Source organism: Coccinella septempunctata, chromosome 4 (assembly GCF_907165205.1).
Source record: "Coccinella septempunctata chromosome 4, icCocSept1.1, whole genome shotgun sequence".
Lineage (NCBI taxonomy): Eukaryota > Metazoa > Arthropoda > Insecta > Coleoptera > Coccinellidae > Coccinella > Coccinella septempunctata.
The window spans coordinates 15,089,616-15,108,776 of NC_058192.1; the positions used below are offsets into that span (position 1 = coordinate 15,089,616).

Below are 19,161 nucleotides of genomic sequence, written 5' to 3' on the forward strand. Positions count from 1 at the left end.
AAAGAGGTACATTTTTCATTGAAGATGATGACCGATCGGGAAGGCCAGTTTCTGTGACAGTTCCCGAAAATATCGATGCAGTTCATGACATGATTTTATCAGACAGTCGAATTGGGCTAAAACGGATATCTGAAGCACTGAATATTTCATACGAATGCGTTCATCATATAATTCACGTCTATTTGGACATGAGAAAAGTTGCTGCAAAATGGACCCCCAAATGTTTGAATGTTGACCAAAAGCGTGCAAGACTAAAAGCATCGCGTTCGATCTGTGCTCGATTTGAAAACGATGTAGACTTCTTAAACCGAATTGTTACTATGGATGAGACTTGGGTAGATTTCTACGATCCAGAAACAAAGCAACAATCGATGGATTGGCGACACTCTGGTTCTCCTAGACCTAAGAAATTTTGTGTCTAAAAATCTGCTGGAAAAGTTCTTGCTTCAGTTTTATGGGATTGCCATGGAGTAATCATGATTGATTTTTCGGATAAGGGTTGAACAATAACCATAGATTACTATTCGACATTACTGACCACTCTACGGGAAAATATTAAAGAGGAAAGACGCGGTAAGCTATCCAAAGATGTTTTATTTTGCAGGACAACGCCCCTGCATTACAAATCTCATGTTACCATGCAAAAAATTCGTGATTTAGGGTTTGAATAACTAGAACACCCCCCTTATTCACCAGATTCGGATCCATCCGACTCTTTCCTCAACTGAAAAAAAGTTTCAAAGGTCGTAAATTTTCTTCCAACGAGGAGGTAATAAAAGCTGTGGAGGTCTGGCTTGACGTTGCAGGTTCGCTGTAATAAATATATCCAATTAAGAGGAGAATATGTTGAGTAATAAAATATTTTGACATTGAAATTTTTACTTTGGTCCTATAGTAGGCTAAGAATTTTTCAATATATCCTCGTATAATGTCGAAAATCTTACTTGAGGATTATATAGGAGGAATAAATGAAAATGCTTTCTGACTCACTGACTTTAAAAGTTTGACTTCGAGCGCTATGAAATATTGAGTAGATACTGTCAATCTAAAAGATGGTCAAAATTTATCGGCAGACAATATGAGGATATTGATAAGTCAGTGTAATCTCTAGATGGTGAGTTAGAAGTAGGAGGTTTGAACCCTATCTAATTCTCACCTATTTCATTGAGTGACGTAAGGAAAAAAACCTGATGAATAATTCTTCATCGGGTTGTCTTTAGGTAAAAACCGAAGGTTGTCTGTGTAGGATTTTATTATCGACAATACGAAAATGATTTCAGTACAGTGTACCATATTACACAGAAGGTAATTCATAGCCAAATCACAAACAGTTCAATAGCAATAATATCATTATATTAAATACTTTATAGCCACTCTTTATGATTTAGTTTATGCCTGATTTCCGTTGATTCTTCAACTTGAACAATCGACCCAAATTTCGTTCGTCTGTCCACTTCCACCCACAAATCCGATCGACGTCGTCGATCTGATTCCGTATCACCTGCAAGACACTGACATAATTAATCGATCTCCCACCTTGGCACATGTTGCCAGTCGGCGTGTTGTTGTACGACTTCTTATCTGTCACATGGCAAATTAATGTGCAAATTCCCTCTCGGTCCCGACGGAGAAGTCACATTTAACTTTTTCACTTCAGTACCGCGCGATAGTCGAGCAAGACGTCCATCGTAGTAGTTGACTTTCAGTTTCAGGCCTCGGGTTTTTCGGCGCCTACGGCGGTGACCCGTTTCGCAAAAAAAACGGCGTTGCTAATCGTGCGTTCCGAAAAATAAACGCAATTCGTGTTGTGCAAGTGCGGTCTTGAGGTGACGACTGCCCAAGAAGGTTAATAACCGTGGTTTTTCGATTGTTTTTGGCTGGGAGAGGTGACTCAACTGTCATTTGATTGTGGAGCACGTGACCGGTTCAGGAATTCCGATTTTCCTCGGGTTCTACGTTGATTTACCTTATCGCAATGATATGTCGAAAGAATGTGTGGTTATCTATCTCCTTCACGACGTTCGTTTACGATGTTTACATGGGAAATTAATGCAGAAAATTCGGATTTGATTTGTTACGGTTGTCATTGTTTCCCGAGCGATATAAACGGCAAAAAGAATCGGGCGTGAAAATAATGCTTCCCATGAATTGGAATTCGATTTTTGGAATTCTCTTCGGTACCAACTAACAATACCTTCCTCTCGCCAACTATGATTGTTGCTCGGATTGTTGTTTCCTAGATGGTTCGTCCCTGTTCATCCCTGACGAGTTCTCTGAATTTAACTTAGTAACTAGAAATTTTTATTCCTTCGGAACTAACTAGGCAATTAGTTGGGGATCATCAACCATCGAATAAAGCATCATCGAGAACATTATTTGCATGTTGACATAATTTATACTACCATTAAAACAAAGTTTAATTGAATACAGAAACAGAATATATGTTAACAGTTTATTATGAAGAATTCTGATTTTGAGTTTCTCTTCACATTTATATTGAATTCAAGGAAATATCTATATCCAAGAGAATAATTATGTGAGTTTATAGATATTTATCTCAACTTTTTCGTAATGAAAATAATAATCATAAATTTAAAGGCCATAAGATTCTATAAATGGAAAGCTTTCCATTTTGACATTTTTCGATGAAATTATTCCTTAAGCCTGTTTGCAACAGCAGGGAATTCTCTGAATTATCTGGAGAATTCTCTACAAAATTTTCGCAAGAAAACGGCAGAGATTATTTTGTATGCAACTGAACAGAGAATTCTACCGAAAGTGCGTATATAACGGTACATATAATAATTCACGGCGCATAAATTTTCGAGTAAATTCTCTAGAGTATTCTCGGCTGTTGCAAACGGGCTTTATACAGAAGTTTTAATTCTAGTTATCTGAAGTAACTGAAAAATACTCATGACATCAGTCATTCACAACTTTCGTACAATATACAGAGTGGGCCATTGAAAACGAAATAGCGGCTTTGTAAGTCGGCAGAACCAAATAATATCTAAACACTTCAACCCTTTTTTATACCCCAACCTATATATTTCGAACAGGAAATATGGGATAAGTGATACATTATCTGAAAGGCCTTTCTATTCTGCGTTCACATTTTCAATTTGTTTTCATATGATGAATTTTTCTAAATATCCATATTTAAATTTTGAACAACGTTGGTCTTCCCTTTCAAGAAGCATGCTGTGTATATCAATCAAATATGCACTAATTTATTCGGTGATAAATCTTCTGTAGGGTTTCAGCAAGTTATTTTTGAAAAATAAAGAAATCATCTAAATTCTTTCTGCCAATAAAAAAACCTTGATTGTTAATGAAAGGAGTAAACTATAAAAAGTCATATTTGTGTGTCTGGTATATGGCATAGAATAAATTAGTAAAAATTCGATTGATTCACACAGCATGTTTGAAAAAATGACCAATTCTGTATGAGATTGTGATCAGAATATCTCAAAAACGAATGAGTTGATTGAAAATCAAATATTCTAAACTCATAATAGAAGTATCACTTATCCCGTCTTCTCTATTCAAAATATAGAGGTTGTGGTAGTAAGACTATGGGTTGAAGCCATACGGTTTTGAATTTGATCTCAGAAGTTTTCCGCCTGGATGTATCCATAGACTCATTACATTATTATGTCTATGGATGTATCCGAGCGTTTTTATTTTCGGTTTTGCCGACTCTCAGAAGTCTCAGAGCCGCTGTTTTGTTTTCAATGACTCATACTGTATGATATCTACTAATTTAGTTTTTTAGGGTACGCCATGATCCAAAGTGACGAATCTATCAGTCTCTCGATCTGTCATCGGGTCATTATAGACATGTATCAAATTAAAAAGAAGTTTGAAGTCTTCATTCTTTCCGAAACTATGCTTATGGCACATTTTCAGGGTATCGGTTTTTAGAATTCTTTTGGAATATTTCTGTATCGCAATATACCCTCGAATATACCCTTGTGGAGAATTGAATGATCCAAATACTCTTCAAAAAATTTGAAAACCATTATAATTCGTGAACTTCGATTTATCCTTTTATGCATTGTATTATTGCGAGTGACACTTCAGAGTGCATTGTCCTACATATCTATCATTTCAAAGATTTATGGTTGCATGCACCGTTTCATTAAACAAAGATTAAATCCTTGAACCATCTTTATTGCATAGAAATTCTGAGCTTAAACGGCTATTAATCCACTTGACCACGGACAAGATTATTTTATTTGAAGCATCTGTATCAGATGACCTCTCTTATTTTAGCTATTCCTAAAAAATACACTTCTGAAATATGGTCCCTTATTTAGAAATATCTATCTGTTGCTATTCTTGATGTTCCTTCAGAAAAATCACTAATCGAATTTTATCAAAAATCATCTACATGTAATTGATGATATTGGATCAGAATAACAATATCTTCATATAATTTAATTGTTTCCAGTTAATGCATAAAAATCCATTCACACGCTGATTCTCAGAAAGGACATCCCACTGGCGGTTTCAGGTAAAAGTAATCGGGTAATTACAAATCCCCTTCAAGGATTCTCTGTGGCTCATATTTTTATTGTGTTTTTGTATTTGTGAAATAAAAAAAAATTTTGATGTTTTTTGGAATTACCCCTCCTAAAACTATTAGCTGGAAACGCCCCTGGAACATGCCATAGATAGATAACCTAGGACATGCTAAACGATATGCTACTCGACTTATTTTTTCTTATTCATAAACTCGGGAACCAAAAGTTTGGAAATAAAGACAGTTCATATAAATCGAGATATAAATCCATCAGAATGAAAGGTTGATAATACAGAAAACAAATCAATTCACTAATCTTCATTATAAATGCAAAAAATAAAATTGGAGAACTCAATCTCGTTTTAGGGTTTCCAAGGTACTCTTCAAATGTATTGAATTGAAATCGTAATGAATTAAATGGGTTGGGCATAACCCATCCCTGATGCACCTTGCAACGATTGAAACAAAGGAACGGCTTTGTCATGCTCAAGAGATGTGATTACTGTTTCTTTGTTGTTGATACAATGAATTGGGTCTGATACGTTGGTTTCCCGTAAGTTCAGATAGTCTGATGTTTTTTGAAATTGTGGATTTTGAATATCTTCAAGTATTCATCGAGATATTCGGATATTCGTCAATTATACTGAAAGATTTACAAGGAGCTCCAGCCCAACTTCTCTTAAAACTTCTGAGTGCACCTAAGAGTTTGATGATTTGAAATTTTCGAGATCGAGTGAATTATAAACTTCAGCTCCTTTTATACCCAGTTCGCATTGGAAATGTACCTATCCGTAGAATTTTTTAATATACAAAAAACCTTCAACGAATCCGAGCTCACTACAAAAATCCATCGTGATATTATTAAGAATATTTTTTAAATAGAATATAAGGAAGATCGTTCAGATTACAATTGGTTTCATGGCTTCTCACTTTGTAATTGGATATTTTTTCAGTTTATCTCTCTCTTTTCGAGGCTCAATTGTTTTATTCCCTATTATCCCATGCAGAACAATAGATTGTTGTCTTGGAATCATACAAGATCTGCAGTATCATTGGTGAGTCACTACAGGTATATCGAATGAACCGATACCGCAAAACGGAATACATACAAAACGGTACTATTTATAAATATAACACATCGGATAATTTTCCATGATTAATATCTCAGGTGTTTTTCAGTCATTAAGTGAAGGTCGAAAAGGTAGTAGACTGACATCATAATTTTCTGCGTCACAAAATTGACCAAATGGTAAAATGTGGATGAATATCTTTCACCAGCTGTTTTATACCTGGCTTCGGTAGACTACAAATATGGTGATGTAAATAACATCAACAATACAAACTGGGTAGCCACATTGGGAAGCAGTGCATAGTATTTATTTTTTTCTATATCATCAGAAATAAACTGAATCTGCAGAAAGCAATAAAAATTCAATGCTAACGAATACTAACTATATCTCCACTTGCCAGTTAGATTATCAAATTCAACTTGTAGTTTATGTTAGAATATTTTGATGAATAAAAAATTTTTCACTCTTGATAATGTAACGAAAGGTTTTGAGTGAATAAGTTTACTTTCAATAATTTAGAACGTGAGATAACTTATGTTTATTTCCGCAGATATTCTCCCCTAGGACAATTTTTCTCATTTATATCCAGAAAATGAATGCAGCTCGATCAGTTGATCGCAATAAAAATTAGGTGTGAAGAAGTGGTGTTCAACGCCATATGCCTCATGATAATCAAGCCATATCAGCAACAATTTATTATTTTCTGATGGAATATACTTTCCCTTCAACGATTTACTAGACTGTTCGCGAATGAAATCGAAATTTCCCACATTAATGGCGAATGGTCATGTCATATGATAATATAACAGATATAATCACTCTGCACTCAGAAGAAAATCTGATGGGAGAAAGCATTTCCTGTTGAGTGAATGAATTTGTTGTACCTGATGCATTATACTTTTTGCATTCAGATGCAAATACCCAGTAATCATATGTGGGAAAATCATGAACAATGTGCGTGTCCTAAATTATGATTAATTTGCCTTGACCTACTTAGTTTCTACTTTTCTTTGGATTTCTGTATGGAGCTTCTTCCCTCACCTATATTCAGTGCATTTTGAAACAATTCATCTTATCACAATTGAGAATGCAAGTTGTAAAATTCAATTAAAGTAATCAATTAGGGTCATCTATACAGAACCAGACATTTTCTGAATTGAATATTATTCTAGTAGTAAATAATGATTTGAATTCACAATCACAATATTATTCGAGATAAGACGGTATCTATACACCCAGTATTAGAGTAACTTTCGGAGGTAGGATAGGAACAGATCATAAATGTATGATTTATATTTTACAGAGAGTGCATTTCTACTTTCATAATGTATGGTGATTTTGTGGGATTTCGAATTCTATAAATAAAAATAACTTGATGAGAGATCAATCCTGATTCGAATTTCCTTCGATATATTCAAAATGTGGAAATATTCAGATTGAACACCACTTATTATATATATTTGGTAGCCCTATTTCTAGAATTGATTGACATTCTTGCATTTCATACATTTTTTCGATCACTAATATAAAATAGGACTTCTAAATGGCATCTATCTCTTTGTAAAAGTGCTTGAAATACATAATATCAATCTACACAAATCAATTTATATGAGTTTTGAATCCAAAATATTGATAACTAAGAAGGGGTTACAGTGCACCATGACCTTGACTTCTATTGTATACCTATTTCTCTAACTCTTAAATATAAGAACACTGATTTTATTATTTTTAGTGAATCGCTTTTATATCGAATATCTAAAAAGGAAATTTTCGATAGCACTCTAGATATATTAAATTTTTGCTCGTTTGTTGCTAGAACGAGAACGTTAGCCAAAATGGTTTCAGCCTATCCAATCAACTTTTGAAACTCAGTAGCTTGTAGTAAATATTCGAAATGAAGTCTTCTAAGTAGAAAGCAGAAATGCTTCTATGTATTCGTTACTTTTCTAAAACAAAAAATTACGAACTCAAATCTCAAAATACCACAATAACTGGAAATTGTTGGACAACAATCTTGTTTAAAGTTTTCGGTGGATTTGCCACTTTCAAATTTATGTTAATTTGTAGTCTTACCTCTTTTTTTCTGAGAAATCAGAGTTTCATTTCTTCACGTTTCACACCATTTAAATTTAATCTTTCAAACTTTCTGTGTACGGAAATTTTGTTTATTGAATGAATAGGTACTATTATGCATTATTGTGTAGGTAGATGTTAATATGTTATTCGTGTTTTCATTTAATTTAACATAATCTACAACCGAGTCTATAACTTTGACTCGTGACTGACCAGAGAGCGATTCAGTGAATGCAATTCACCATTTTTGTCTTTTTTCAAAACTCACTACGAAGTTTAAATGATCATAATTTGGGAAACAGGTACATTAGTCGACTTCTTCAATAATTCAAAGGAAAATGTGGGATTTAGGGGTTATTAAAAAAATACTGATCCACTGTTCACCATTTTTTCCATATGTCTCAAATTTTCCAAGAATTTCTGAAGCTGTACTAGTTTTACTAGTTTGAGCGGCTCTGATACAGTTAGGTAGATATGGTAGATATAGTTATGAATTTGAAAAGAGCCGAATTTTTTTATTCACAAAATAGTGACGAAATAGACCAATGCGCAAATTCCGCATTGTTATTCCTTCGGGGTCCTGACAGAACATTTTTATTTGATTTCGAATTTATTTTCGTCGGCTGCTTGGCGAAAGGTTTTATTACCCGGGTGTAGGTTTTGTAGGATATTGAATATGAAGAGGCCTATGAGTGGTCATAAAATTTATCTGAGAAATGCGAGAGCTCGTTATCCCTCCTCCCTCTTACCAAAACATTGTAACTAGCCATACTTCATACATCTATATACCGAACAGTTGTTCCGTGGAAGAAACGCGCCAATCTTTCCCCTACCGACCCTGTAAACAGTAAACACCCAGACTGCATGTCTGTCTGCATTAATTTTCCCACATCCTCGCGACCTTTAGACGAATTTTCACAGTGTATACGTGAGAATTAGTGATTCTGCCATCCCGATAATCTGCTATCACGCTCTCTCACGAACCTTATCTTAACGTCGTTTATCGAACAGTTGTATGCTGAGATAAGTTTTAATTACGGAATTTAATGTTCCACAATCGAATTACAGGTTATATTCCGTGTTTTAGCGTCATGCCGACGATAACGCGATTTTTCTACTCTTAACAAGATGGTCACAGACTCCAGCCCGAAAAAAGTCGGCGATACCAAAATTTCGAAAGACGATATCTGGCTGTCGAGCGTGAACGGAAAGTTCCCAAGATCAACCAACGTGAATTGGGGAAACAATGGAGAAAATGCCTGTCGAGGTAACGGGGAAGTCGACAGAGAAATTTGGATTATTGTGAACGAACTTCTTTCCGGTGCCATGTCCCAGTGTGCAAACGAAAATGAGAAAACGACCGAGGTGATTTTGCGTAAGTCGGACAAGTTCAACAACAACGTGTTCGTGCGGGATAAACATGCAAGGAGGTGCGTTAGCGAGTGCGTTATTTCGGAAAACGCCGTTGAGGCTTTCAATCCCGTCTTCAAGACACCGGAAGTTCCGAAACCGAAAGCGAAACGCAAACATCGGTTGTCGTTCTCTTCTATATTCAGGAAGAAAGTGATACCTAAAATTTACGAGGATAAACACGATATCGACAGTCCGGAAATTGAGGAAGACTTTTTGGAATCAACAGATGAGAGTTACAAACGCAGGGACTCCCTGCGGATGTCGCAAAAGTTCCATTCTGCTCTAGAAATAGGTTCGAAGTCTTCACTCCACCGGACTCCTTCGTTCATGAAGAAAATCATCAGTTTCGGAGAGGAATCCAAATCGCTACTCAAACGATCGATAAGCTTCAGGGATATTATAAAGCATGATAAATCTAAGGAGGATTTGACTAAGAGCAAATTGGAAGAGTGGAAACAGTCGTTGAAATCTTTGACAGAAAGTGATATTAATGTTAGTTACCAAGACTTGAGCTATGTGGACTACGATATACATAATGACATCAGTTATAACGATGACAGTTTAGAAAACATCCCTAGAGGATCAGCCGTATCCAGGTCACAAAGTGTCATCCTGAAGGTGAGTTTATAATCCTCCGACGGCAGCAACAAAACCGTATATACCATTTGTTCCAACAGCTGATAGCAAATCTTTATCATGTATTAAACAGGTAGTTTCAGTTTACCTTCACTCAATTGATGCTATTGTGATAGCGAAACACGTGTCGTGGTTTCACAATTCATGTTGGTGAAAATCATATGTTTTTCGTACCATTTTCTGACGAAAATCAAGAGTGAAGAACACCACGATAATCAGAAACATAGCTCAACATCACCTATTCTTTCATCATGAATTCATATGCGAATTTTTTCAACTATACGCTGTAACTTCACGCATCGCCGCAAAAAATAAAATCTAGTGGTAATTTTTGACAAAAGTGAAAGTGTTCTTGGAGTTCTTGGTCATTCTAGTTGTCAAAAGAAAAAATAACAGATATGTCTTTAAGTACTGATCAGAGTTTTGCTGAGTAGCACTGGCTGAATTCTACAAATATGTCCCCAAAAACAAATCTTTTCATTTCATCAGCTATCATAATGTCCGATATAGAAAATTTAACGATTGAAAAATATCGCAGACCAATTCTATGGTAATTCTGTGTAGTACTCGACGTTACCGTTACTAGAAAATATGAGTAGAGAGATTTCTCGAAAACACAAACAGGTGCTGCCCTCTCAGATTCTGGAGTTTATCAACAGCTCACCCTCCATCCTCCATCAATTTGAAACACAAAAATGAGTGGCAAAACAGCTATAATGAAATGAATAATGAAAATTTGTTAACGAAATTCTTACCATACAAAAGGTTTTAGTAGTTTCTCGATCAAACTAGAATTAATTATTCTGAAGCAATTTCCGATTGCTACTCAAAATCATCCGAATGGTTTTGGCACTAATTTTCTTTTCACTTGGAATATCTTGTTTCTGGAAGTTCCTGCCATACAAACACAAAGATTTTGGAAAACTCACGGATTGCCACTCAAAATTTTCTTTCTTGGTGACAATGTTATGAAGTAAAAATTGATTTTTCTTTCAATATTTCATTTCAGCCCAACATTTCCAAAAAATCTACAAATCGGGAATAATTTTATCGAGAAATACAACCAGAACTCATTCAGCAAATTCTCATTGATATTGGAGGTATAGGGTAGTCTGATCAACCGAAGTAAACGAATAATCAATGTAATACGAGATGTAATATTTCTCATTCCATGACATATGAAGTAGGATTAGCACGCAGTCAGGTTTTGGGGCTGTTTTTGTTTTTGCCAGTATTACAGAAAACAGAAATTCGATAAAGTTAGTTATTCGCATAATTTATGCTGAAGTTGAACTTTTTATGTTGCTGAGTATGTATTCCAGTATGATTGCCTATACTGGCAACTTCTTCGCTACATACACCATTCACTTCCTTGTGTTTTTGCACCGTGCACCCTCATTCTGATCAGTCTCCGTAACAGTCTCCTTGGTAATGGATATAACGTGTTACGCAGCATAGCAGCCATAAGTCTTGACTTGAACGTGGCACATTCAGTTCCTAATGATGGTATATTTGCCCTCAAAACAATAATGAATTCCCCTGCGCAAGATATTCTTCATTGAAATTATCGCGAAGATAAGAATTCCGAGAAGAATTCTTATTTTTCCATCACATCTCCCCTATATCCCCTACTAGATAAATATGAGGATACGGCCGTCTGTCAGAATTTTTGATGCGATTGTTGGAGAGTTACGAATTCTCGCCCAAAAAGCTCTGTCACTTCCCGATGACTATCTCAGGGATTTTGTGTTGTTTTCTTGAGTAGCTTATGTCTCGAATAGAAGTGTCGGAAGGCTTTATTACATATAATATGGCCAAGTTAATATTACTCGCTCCACTAGAATTTCCTTTACGACCGCAAGGACACATCAAGGAAAGATAAATCGAAAACGATATAAAACCAATTTTTGCTGAATTGAAGTTATCCTTATTATAACAAAAAGCAATGTATTAAGCTAAGCAAGAGGAGCATGACTACACAAAGATCCCTTTTTTTGAGATACCTGCCTTCGCAGAAATTTATACGAATTTCCATCAGGATAAAGATCACCACATCATGTGAAATTTCTAAATGTACATAAAAACTTTTTTTACAAGTGGTATTTCGATCAAACAAAATGTCGATAGAAGTTGATATCCGATAATAAAAGTAGTTTTTACGAATTATTAATTTCTTCTCATTGATCAATATCACCACATCATGTGAAATTTCTAAATGTAGATTAAAACTTTTTTTACAAGTGCTAATTCGATCAAACAAAATGTCTATAGAAGTTGATATCCGATAATAAAAGTAGTTTTTATGAATTATTAATTTCTTCTATTCCTAATGTTGTATTCAGGCTATGGCAAAAAATATCGAATCTAATGATGGGATTGCTCAAGTGATCAAGATAAAAACTAGAACAAACAAGATGTGTGTACATAACCTCTGGGATTGTTATCATTTTATCGCTCCCAATTTTACATTCATTGAATAATGAGGAATATTTGAATGAAGACGAACCTTGAACTCCTCCACTATTGTTTATAGTCTTATATCTTTCATTGTCTTGCGATAATTCGGTCGTCGATTCTTGTGTGAATGGGGAGAAAATTGCTAACACACTTGCACATTTTTCAAGATTTTATATTGAGAAGAATTTTGCGAAAAATCTTTATGTTAAATGTTTTTATGAAAGTGAAAACTTCAGTCACTTTAATGAGATTGTTTAAAACACACGGTCTCAGTAAAAAATATTCTGCAATCTTTTTATTGAGATATATCAATATTTCCCAATATTTCGTAATGTTTTTTTTTTTCATTTCAGGGCTCGCAGAAAAATAAAAAACCATTTTTTGAGAGGGGTACTTCCTGTACCGATCAGATAGATCTAGGTGAGTTAATTATCTTCTGGTTAGCCATACCACTTTCACCGACATTTTTTTTTAACTCGAAATCTATACTGAATATGCCTAATCATAAAATTTCTAATTTAACTGTATATAACAGAAGCAGAAAAAAATACTTGTCGTTCGGAAAATCACAAGATAAGGATTTTTGATGTTGTTTGAATTCAATTCAATACAAAATATCACGAAGTGAAGTAGTTCTCTCCAAGAAAGTGAAATCGTACCCTACTCAAATTTCTGGAATTATTTTGAATAAAATTTCCACATGCTTATTGAACAAAACACATTATTTGTTAAAAAAATTTCATTGGTTGATGTTGATTTGAATAATGAAATCTTGAAATGCAATGTATATTCGTGTATGAGATCATGAAGCTGTAGCTTCTATTGAAAATTTCGATTTTTCTTTATAAAAACGACATAATTGATGTTTTCCATAATTATTTCAGATTGTACTGAATCTAGCGTGGGTGTCTCACTACCGTATCTCCCCAATGTTGATCAAGAAAATGCCGATCAGTCCAACGATACGTCGCTGCTACAAAAATAGTAAGTGGACATTTTTTTATGGATAAATATTGTTCCTCTTATTTACCAGGTTATGTATATAGGGAAATCGATCAAAATTCTAGAAAGGTGAATTTGTTTCTTGAATTTTATCGAAAGATAAGTAAATTCTCAGAAAGAATATATTGTATTTTTGGATCATTCTCGTTTTTTTTCCTTCATTCGTGCATTTTTCTCTCCTTCTAATAAAATCAACCAGTAATATTAACCCTCTCTAATCAAAATGCTGGATTTCGTTATAAAAAGAAAAAGAGGAAAATGAATAAATTCAAATTAATTGCGACATCGTGATTGCAGTGTGCCCCTGAATTGAAATTCAATCTAAAAGCGCCCCACAGCATGTTTCTATCATTACTTCAGTACTCGATAATAAAACGAATGTCACCTCTTTCGCTTTGTTGGAATATATAATAGTCAGCGTGTTCGTCTGAATGAGAATTTGTTATAACAAAATAATCACAACAGCACACAGTACAGCTGGGTCTAATTTTGATTTTTCATTTCCTATAATGAACCCTCAAATCGTACACAGAGAAAACTTCACAACAACTTTTTGTTGCCTAACTTATTTTTCCTTTTTGGAACTCGGTTGTGTTGAATATAACTGCTTCTTTCAATAGGGTAGGGACTTGACACACTATTCACGTCAATTTTCAAATCATGAATACGAATAATGAATCAAATGTAAAGTAAAGTTTAATTCACATTATCACTTTTTGGGAAATTCTTCCAAGTTATGGAATCAGACTGTCCACAGATTTATTCTGTTTTCTTACACATATATAGATATCGATTCACCCTCAGCAGACTATTTTGCGAATGTCTTCAAGGGAGAAGGAGGAAAACCTACTAATTTAATGCTTTTAAGTCTGGGAAAGTAGGCTGAGCGTCACGCCGGTTAGTGAACCCTTGGTCTTCCCCCAACTTGTTTGTTCATGATTTGATAAAATAAAATTGTCCTCCACTGTTTCACATCTTTCAATAATGGAAATGGGTAGATATTCAAGGGTTTCTTAGATGCCACGGGTATTCGATATACGAGGATACATTGAAAAACTCTTAGCCTACAATAGAACCAAACAAAATTTTAATGTCAAAATATTTTATTACTTAACATATTCTCCTCTTAATTGGATACATTTATTACTGCGAACCTGCAAGGTCTCTAGACCTTGTTTCTTCTTGCTCTGCAAACCAAACCTCCACAGCTTTTATAACCTCCTCGTTGGAAGAAAATTTACGACCGTATAAATTGTTTTTTTCAGTTGAGGAAAAAGATGATCTTCTTTCTTTTAATTCATTGTGTAACTCTAGTTTACTTTTTTTACCTCAAACTTCACACTGACACTTCTAATGAGTGCTATGGAACTGGTCTAGGCTAACTAGATATCAATACATCCTCGTAAAGTGGAGAAACATTGGTGTCCCATATCTAGAGCTCTACACTAACTAGTCAGAATCCAAAACCAAACTTTCACTTTTTCAAAATTCATTTCTTAAAACTCTCATCTTATGAATATATCAATATCTAATCATAATAATAATATATTATCTCCATTATGATCCATATATCCATATGAAATAAATGAAAAAATTTTTCGAGAATGGAAAACATATTTTTTTCATTTTATCAGTTCCTTGGCAACTACTAAATGAATGACTATGTTGTTTGAATTTTGTTTGGGAATAATACATATAATAAGGTCTTTGTTACCTAGTTTCTGAATTGATGCGATAGATCAATAATTCATAAAGACGTTTTATTATTATTTATTGTAGAAACATTTTGGAAATGCTGAAATGATGTGTTTCTCTATCTGTTTCATCAAATACTATTATCTCCAAAACTTCAAGAATAAATTTATAATGAATTGATTCATTCAGTTTAAAATTTGATTTGATTTTCATTTCCTCATTTGAATATGTTTCTCTTTCTCTTCCATAACTCTTATCTCCGAAATTTCAAGAATAAATTAATAATTAATTGATAAATTCAGTTTAAAATTTGATTTGATTCTCATTAGCTTATTTGTCATTCCTCTTTTTTTGATGGAACCCTGTTTACCTCTTATTGCACCCCGATGAAGCTATTCCCACAATTCTGGCATAATTCGAAAATTATCGAATCATCGAGTGAAATATGTTAGGAAATATGCTCCGTTTGGAATTTCTCCAAGAATTCCCGTGGTCGTTAAAATAAAGGTAGCGCTGAAAATACCTTCGAGAAGCGGACCGTAATCCTCTCGGAAAAAAAGTGAGACATTACCAGCAGCTAATTTCGCCCCATTCATTTTTATTTTGCTCTGAAAATCCTTCGATAACATCTCTCGACTGGAACTACTCATGCCAATTCCAGAATTGAGAAACTCGGAGCAATTCAAATCGATCTACGGCATTCATCACTTAACACCGGAGCGTGATAAGAATATTCTTCAGCACATCGCTGGATAACAGAACGTTATAGGTTTATTCCATCGTGAAATAGGGAGCATAGCAGTGTATCTTGTGCAACTTGGTGTCCACTGCTTTGCGTCAAATTTTTCCCTATTAGGGAATACTTCTTCTGGCGAAAATGATGTATTTTTTATGAAGTATCTTTGAAACGTCACATTTTGAAATAACCACTTCGAACTTTTCCCAAGAAAAATTATTTCAAGTAATCAAAAATGAAAAATATAGATGGGTATTTAAAATTTAAAGCGTTTCGTTTTTATTGCACAAGTTGGCAACATCGATTGACATATGCGTTGATAATAAAGGACAACAAATACACTATCTTGATGAGATAGACAAAGATGGCTGTCTATGAAGTCTGCGACGAACGAGGAAGGTCGTAAAATTTTATGGGATTGTTATGACCGGTTGATGTTGGGGCTCGCCAGTGAGTACGCGCCTTATTATGGCTGTAAATCAACAGCTGTTATTTTATAAACAAGCCATTGTTCTTTTTATTTTCTTGTAGGAACTGTTGCCAAATTATAAACTAGAAACGAAGCGATGTGAATTTTAAAACCTCATTTCGAATAGTTTACCCGTTGCATTTGAAAAATTCATGAATGAAACTCATAATTATTCAGTTTAAACTTGAATATGCTGTGATAACCCAAATGGAGGAGAATTTCCTGATCTCATTTCAAGTTATAGGGAAAGATCCGGTCATGATCGGAGACTCAGGTGCTTAAATCGGTTTAGGGGGTGTACCTACTCCTACACCTTCAGGCAAACATGAACCAATTACTTTTGGGCCCTTTTTGTGTACCTATCACCTTCAATGAAATGTTTCAAAACGAATACCTATCTAATTTCTCACGTCTATGGCATAGCTCATTAAGAAAACTTAAAATGGCTATATCTTTTTATCTAGGCTGAATCGAGATAAATGGCGAACAAGAAAAGTGTTTCTTTTGACCACAAGAATCTACTGTTGAAAAATATGTGCAAGTAAACACATAGGGGGTACAAAACTTTTGACCTTGTACCTTGTAATACAAATTAAGATGAACAATATTTCCTGAAGCATCATAAGCTGTCGGGATATCTCGAAGGGATAAGCGATACTCGCAACACATAAAATACACAATGTACCGAAGTTTTTCAATTTGAAATCATAGGTCATAAAAGGCTACACCCTGGGGATGAAGATCGGGCTGTGGACATGAAACGAAGCAGAAGCTCCAAGATGGTTTATTGTACAACGTGCGGCGAATATTATTTCCTGTAAATCCCTCCGAAGTGTCCACTCAATATCGGATAAAGTTGGGATTTTACCGCGGGCGGTATTTCTTTCGTCTCGCAAAAGATGCGGGATACACGTGCTAAGCGTTCATCCGTGAGCAAATGTTAGAAAGTGTAACAATCTGGATATAATAGGCTTCGATGTTTTCGTATATAGAAAATAGAAGTCCTCTCACGAGGATCCTTCTCTATACTTTTTCTGGTTGCAATATTCCCAACGAATTTCATATTCTCAGGGTATAAATGAATAGTTGCCAAAAATAGTGTGGGTATGTCAGATACAACCCCTTAAAAGAGCTACCTGAAGATCAATCTTTAATTTTCTTCTTAGAAACCACAAATCTGACAGAAATGATTCATTCCCCTATAATGTCAGCATGATAACCGCCTAATAATAGTTTATATTTGATAGCTTGGTGAGGGGGTTACATTTCACTTCTTGGATCTTGCAGTTTCAAATAACTAAGGATTTTTTTGTAATGATCTATTCCTGGAAGATTCTTATAGAGTATTTCTGTTTTGGTTTCTTCCTTCTCCAGAAAATCTTCCTTTACATTTTCCTGTATCACAGAATATGGTATAGATGTTCTCATAGCTCCAGTGATGCACTCACAGACAAGCCTTTGTTCCTTGTCGAGTATTTTTCTCGTGTTCGTCTGCTCTGCTTTACCAAACCACACTACAGCCCTATATATTTTTTTTTTAATTCCAACCTATAACACTCACGTTTGTACCCTGTAAATTTGTTTTTCATTGGTATCTATAATACAGGGTGTCTGTAAACAAATGCGTTGGACTTAGGGAAATGTTCCCTCGATGAAAATAAGCAGGGGTAGTTCTTATAATTTTTTTTCGAAATCGACCTCCCTTACAAGATACAGCCTTTGGAAGGCGATGACGAGTTGACAGTTTTCAATTTTTTTTGCGGGTTCTAAAAAACACTGAGTCATAATATTATACATAATATAAAGCACTAAGTAGATGTTACTCACACAATTTTTTTAGATTTCATAACTTTATTATTAAGGGTTGAAAATAACAACCTCTTATGATTTTCGTTCAAAAATTGTTTTCGTGGTATAGATTTTCGAAAAATAAAATTCTCTTAAGGTTTCCCATTCAATTCTGGAGAAAAAAGTCTCTTGCAAAATTTCGATAGTGTCGATTGTTTTCTCGGAATAAATAAAAACTTACAAGCAGTACACGAAGGTCTGTGAGACAGAGAGTTGATGCATGTAGTTTAGCGGGAGGTAGTAATTCTATGGAACACTTATACATTCCGAGAAAAGTACCGACTGTATGGAAATTTTGTAACAGACTTTTTTTCTCCAGAATTGAATGGGAAACCATTAGAGAATTTTATTTTTCGAAAATGTATCGCACAAAAACAATTTTTGAAGGAAAATCATAAGGTGTTGTTATTTTCAACCCCTAATAAAAATGTTATGAGATCTAAAAAAATTCTGTGAGTAACATCTATTTAGTGCTTCATATTATGTATAGTTTTATGATTCAATTAAAAACTGTCAACTCGTCATCGCCTTCCAAAGGCTGGAAGGGGGGTCGATTTCTTATTTTCATCGAGGAATCATCTCTCTAAGTCCTTCGCATTTGTTTACAGACACCCTGTATGAATAAGGAAAATATAATAGCGTCTTGAGAAACAAATTTCATGTCTGGCTTTTTCTACTACTTGCAATTATAGGGAAATACCATCAATATTTTTCATCATTGTCTTCTCGCACCCATAAAATGTTCGCTTAACTTCACTTCTACCAATTCCCTGGTTGTCAAGAAAAAAATTATAAATTGCTTTTCAGGTGCTTTTCACATTTATTCGGAAGATCCATACTTTTTTTCGACAAGGAGACCTTTTCATGTTTTTGCAAAACCATTCATTTACATTCTTTATACGAAACCATATGATTGATCGCGAGATATGTCTCTTTCGATTTCACGTTCATCTCTAAAAACACCCCGTATATCGGCTTTGGATATGTCTGTAGAACGTCGACCTCGAAGGTTTAATTTCTTTCAGGTCGTGAATTTTTCTCCAATTGAAAGCCTTGTTTTATTTGTACGTTTACCGTTTGTCGGAAATCTTTTGTTTGGCTCTGAATTTAACACTGGTCCCCACAAAAGGTCGCGTATCCAATTTAGGTTCGGTATTCTACCAGGATTAAAATTAAATATCTGTGGAGAAACCAGAAAGCTTTAAGTATTATTTGAAAACCTCCAACACGGGATATA

General features: G+C 34.6%; 1 protein-coding gene across 6 annotated transcripts in view; it reads left to right on the forward strand.

Annotated features, from left to right (window-relative positions):
* Nucleotides 1-1,410: 1,410 nt before the first annotated feature.
* The window catches only part of LOC123310994 (pleckstrin homology domain-containing family G member 5), a 137,981-nt gene continuing 120,230 nt past the window's right edge, over nt 1,411-19,161 (forward strand). Inside the window, exons 1-6 of one of the 6 annotated variants that reach the window (XM_044894732.1) lie at nt 1,411-1,845; nt 4,998-5,000; nt 5,610-5,617; nt 8,753-9,699; nt 12,528-12,594; nt 13,059-13,158. In XM_044894732.1, coding sequence (XP_044750667.1) covers nt 8,797-9,699; nt 12,528-12,594; nt 13,059-13,158 — 1,070 coding nt within the window. In that variant the 5' untranslated portion in view covers nt 1,411-1,845; nt 4,998-5,000; nt 5,610-5,617; nt 8,753-8,796. Of the gene's footprint in view, nt 1,887-1,972; nt 1,994-4,997; nt 5,001-5,609; nt 5,618-8,736; nt 9,700-12,527; nt 12,595-13,058; nt 13,159-19,161 lie in introns of those variants that run through there. The other 5 variants (XM_044894729.1, XM_044894728.1, XM_044894731.1 and 2 more) reach the window with 5 other exon arrangements.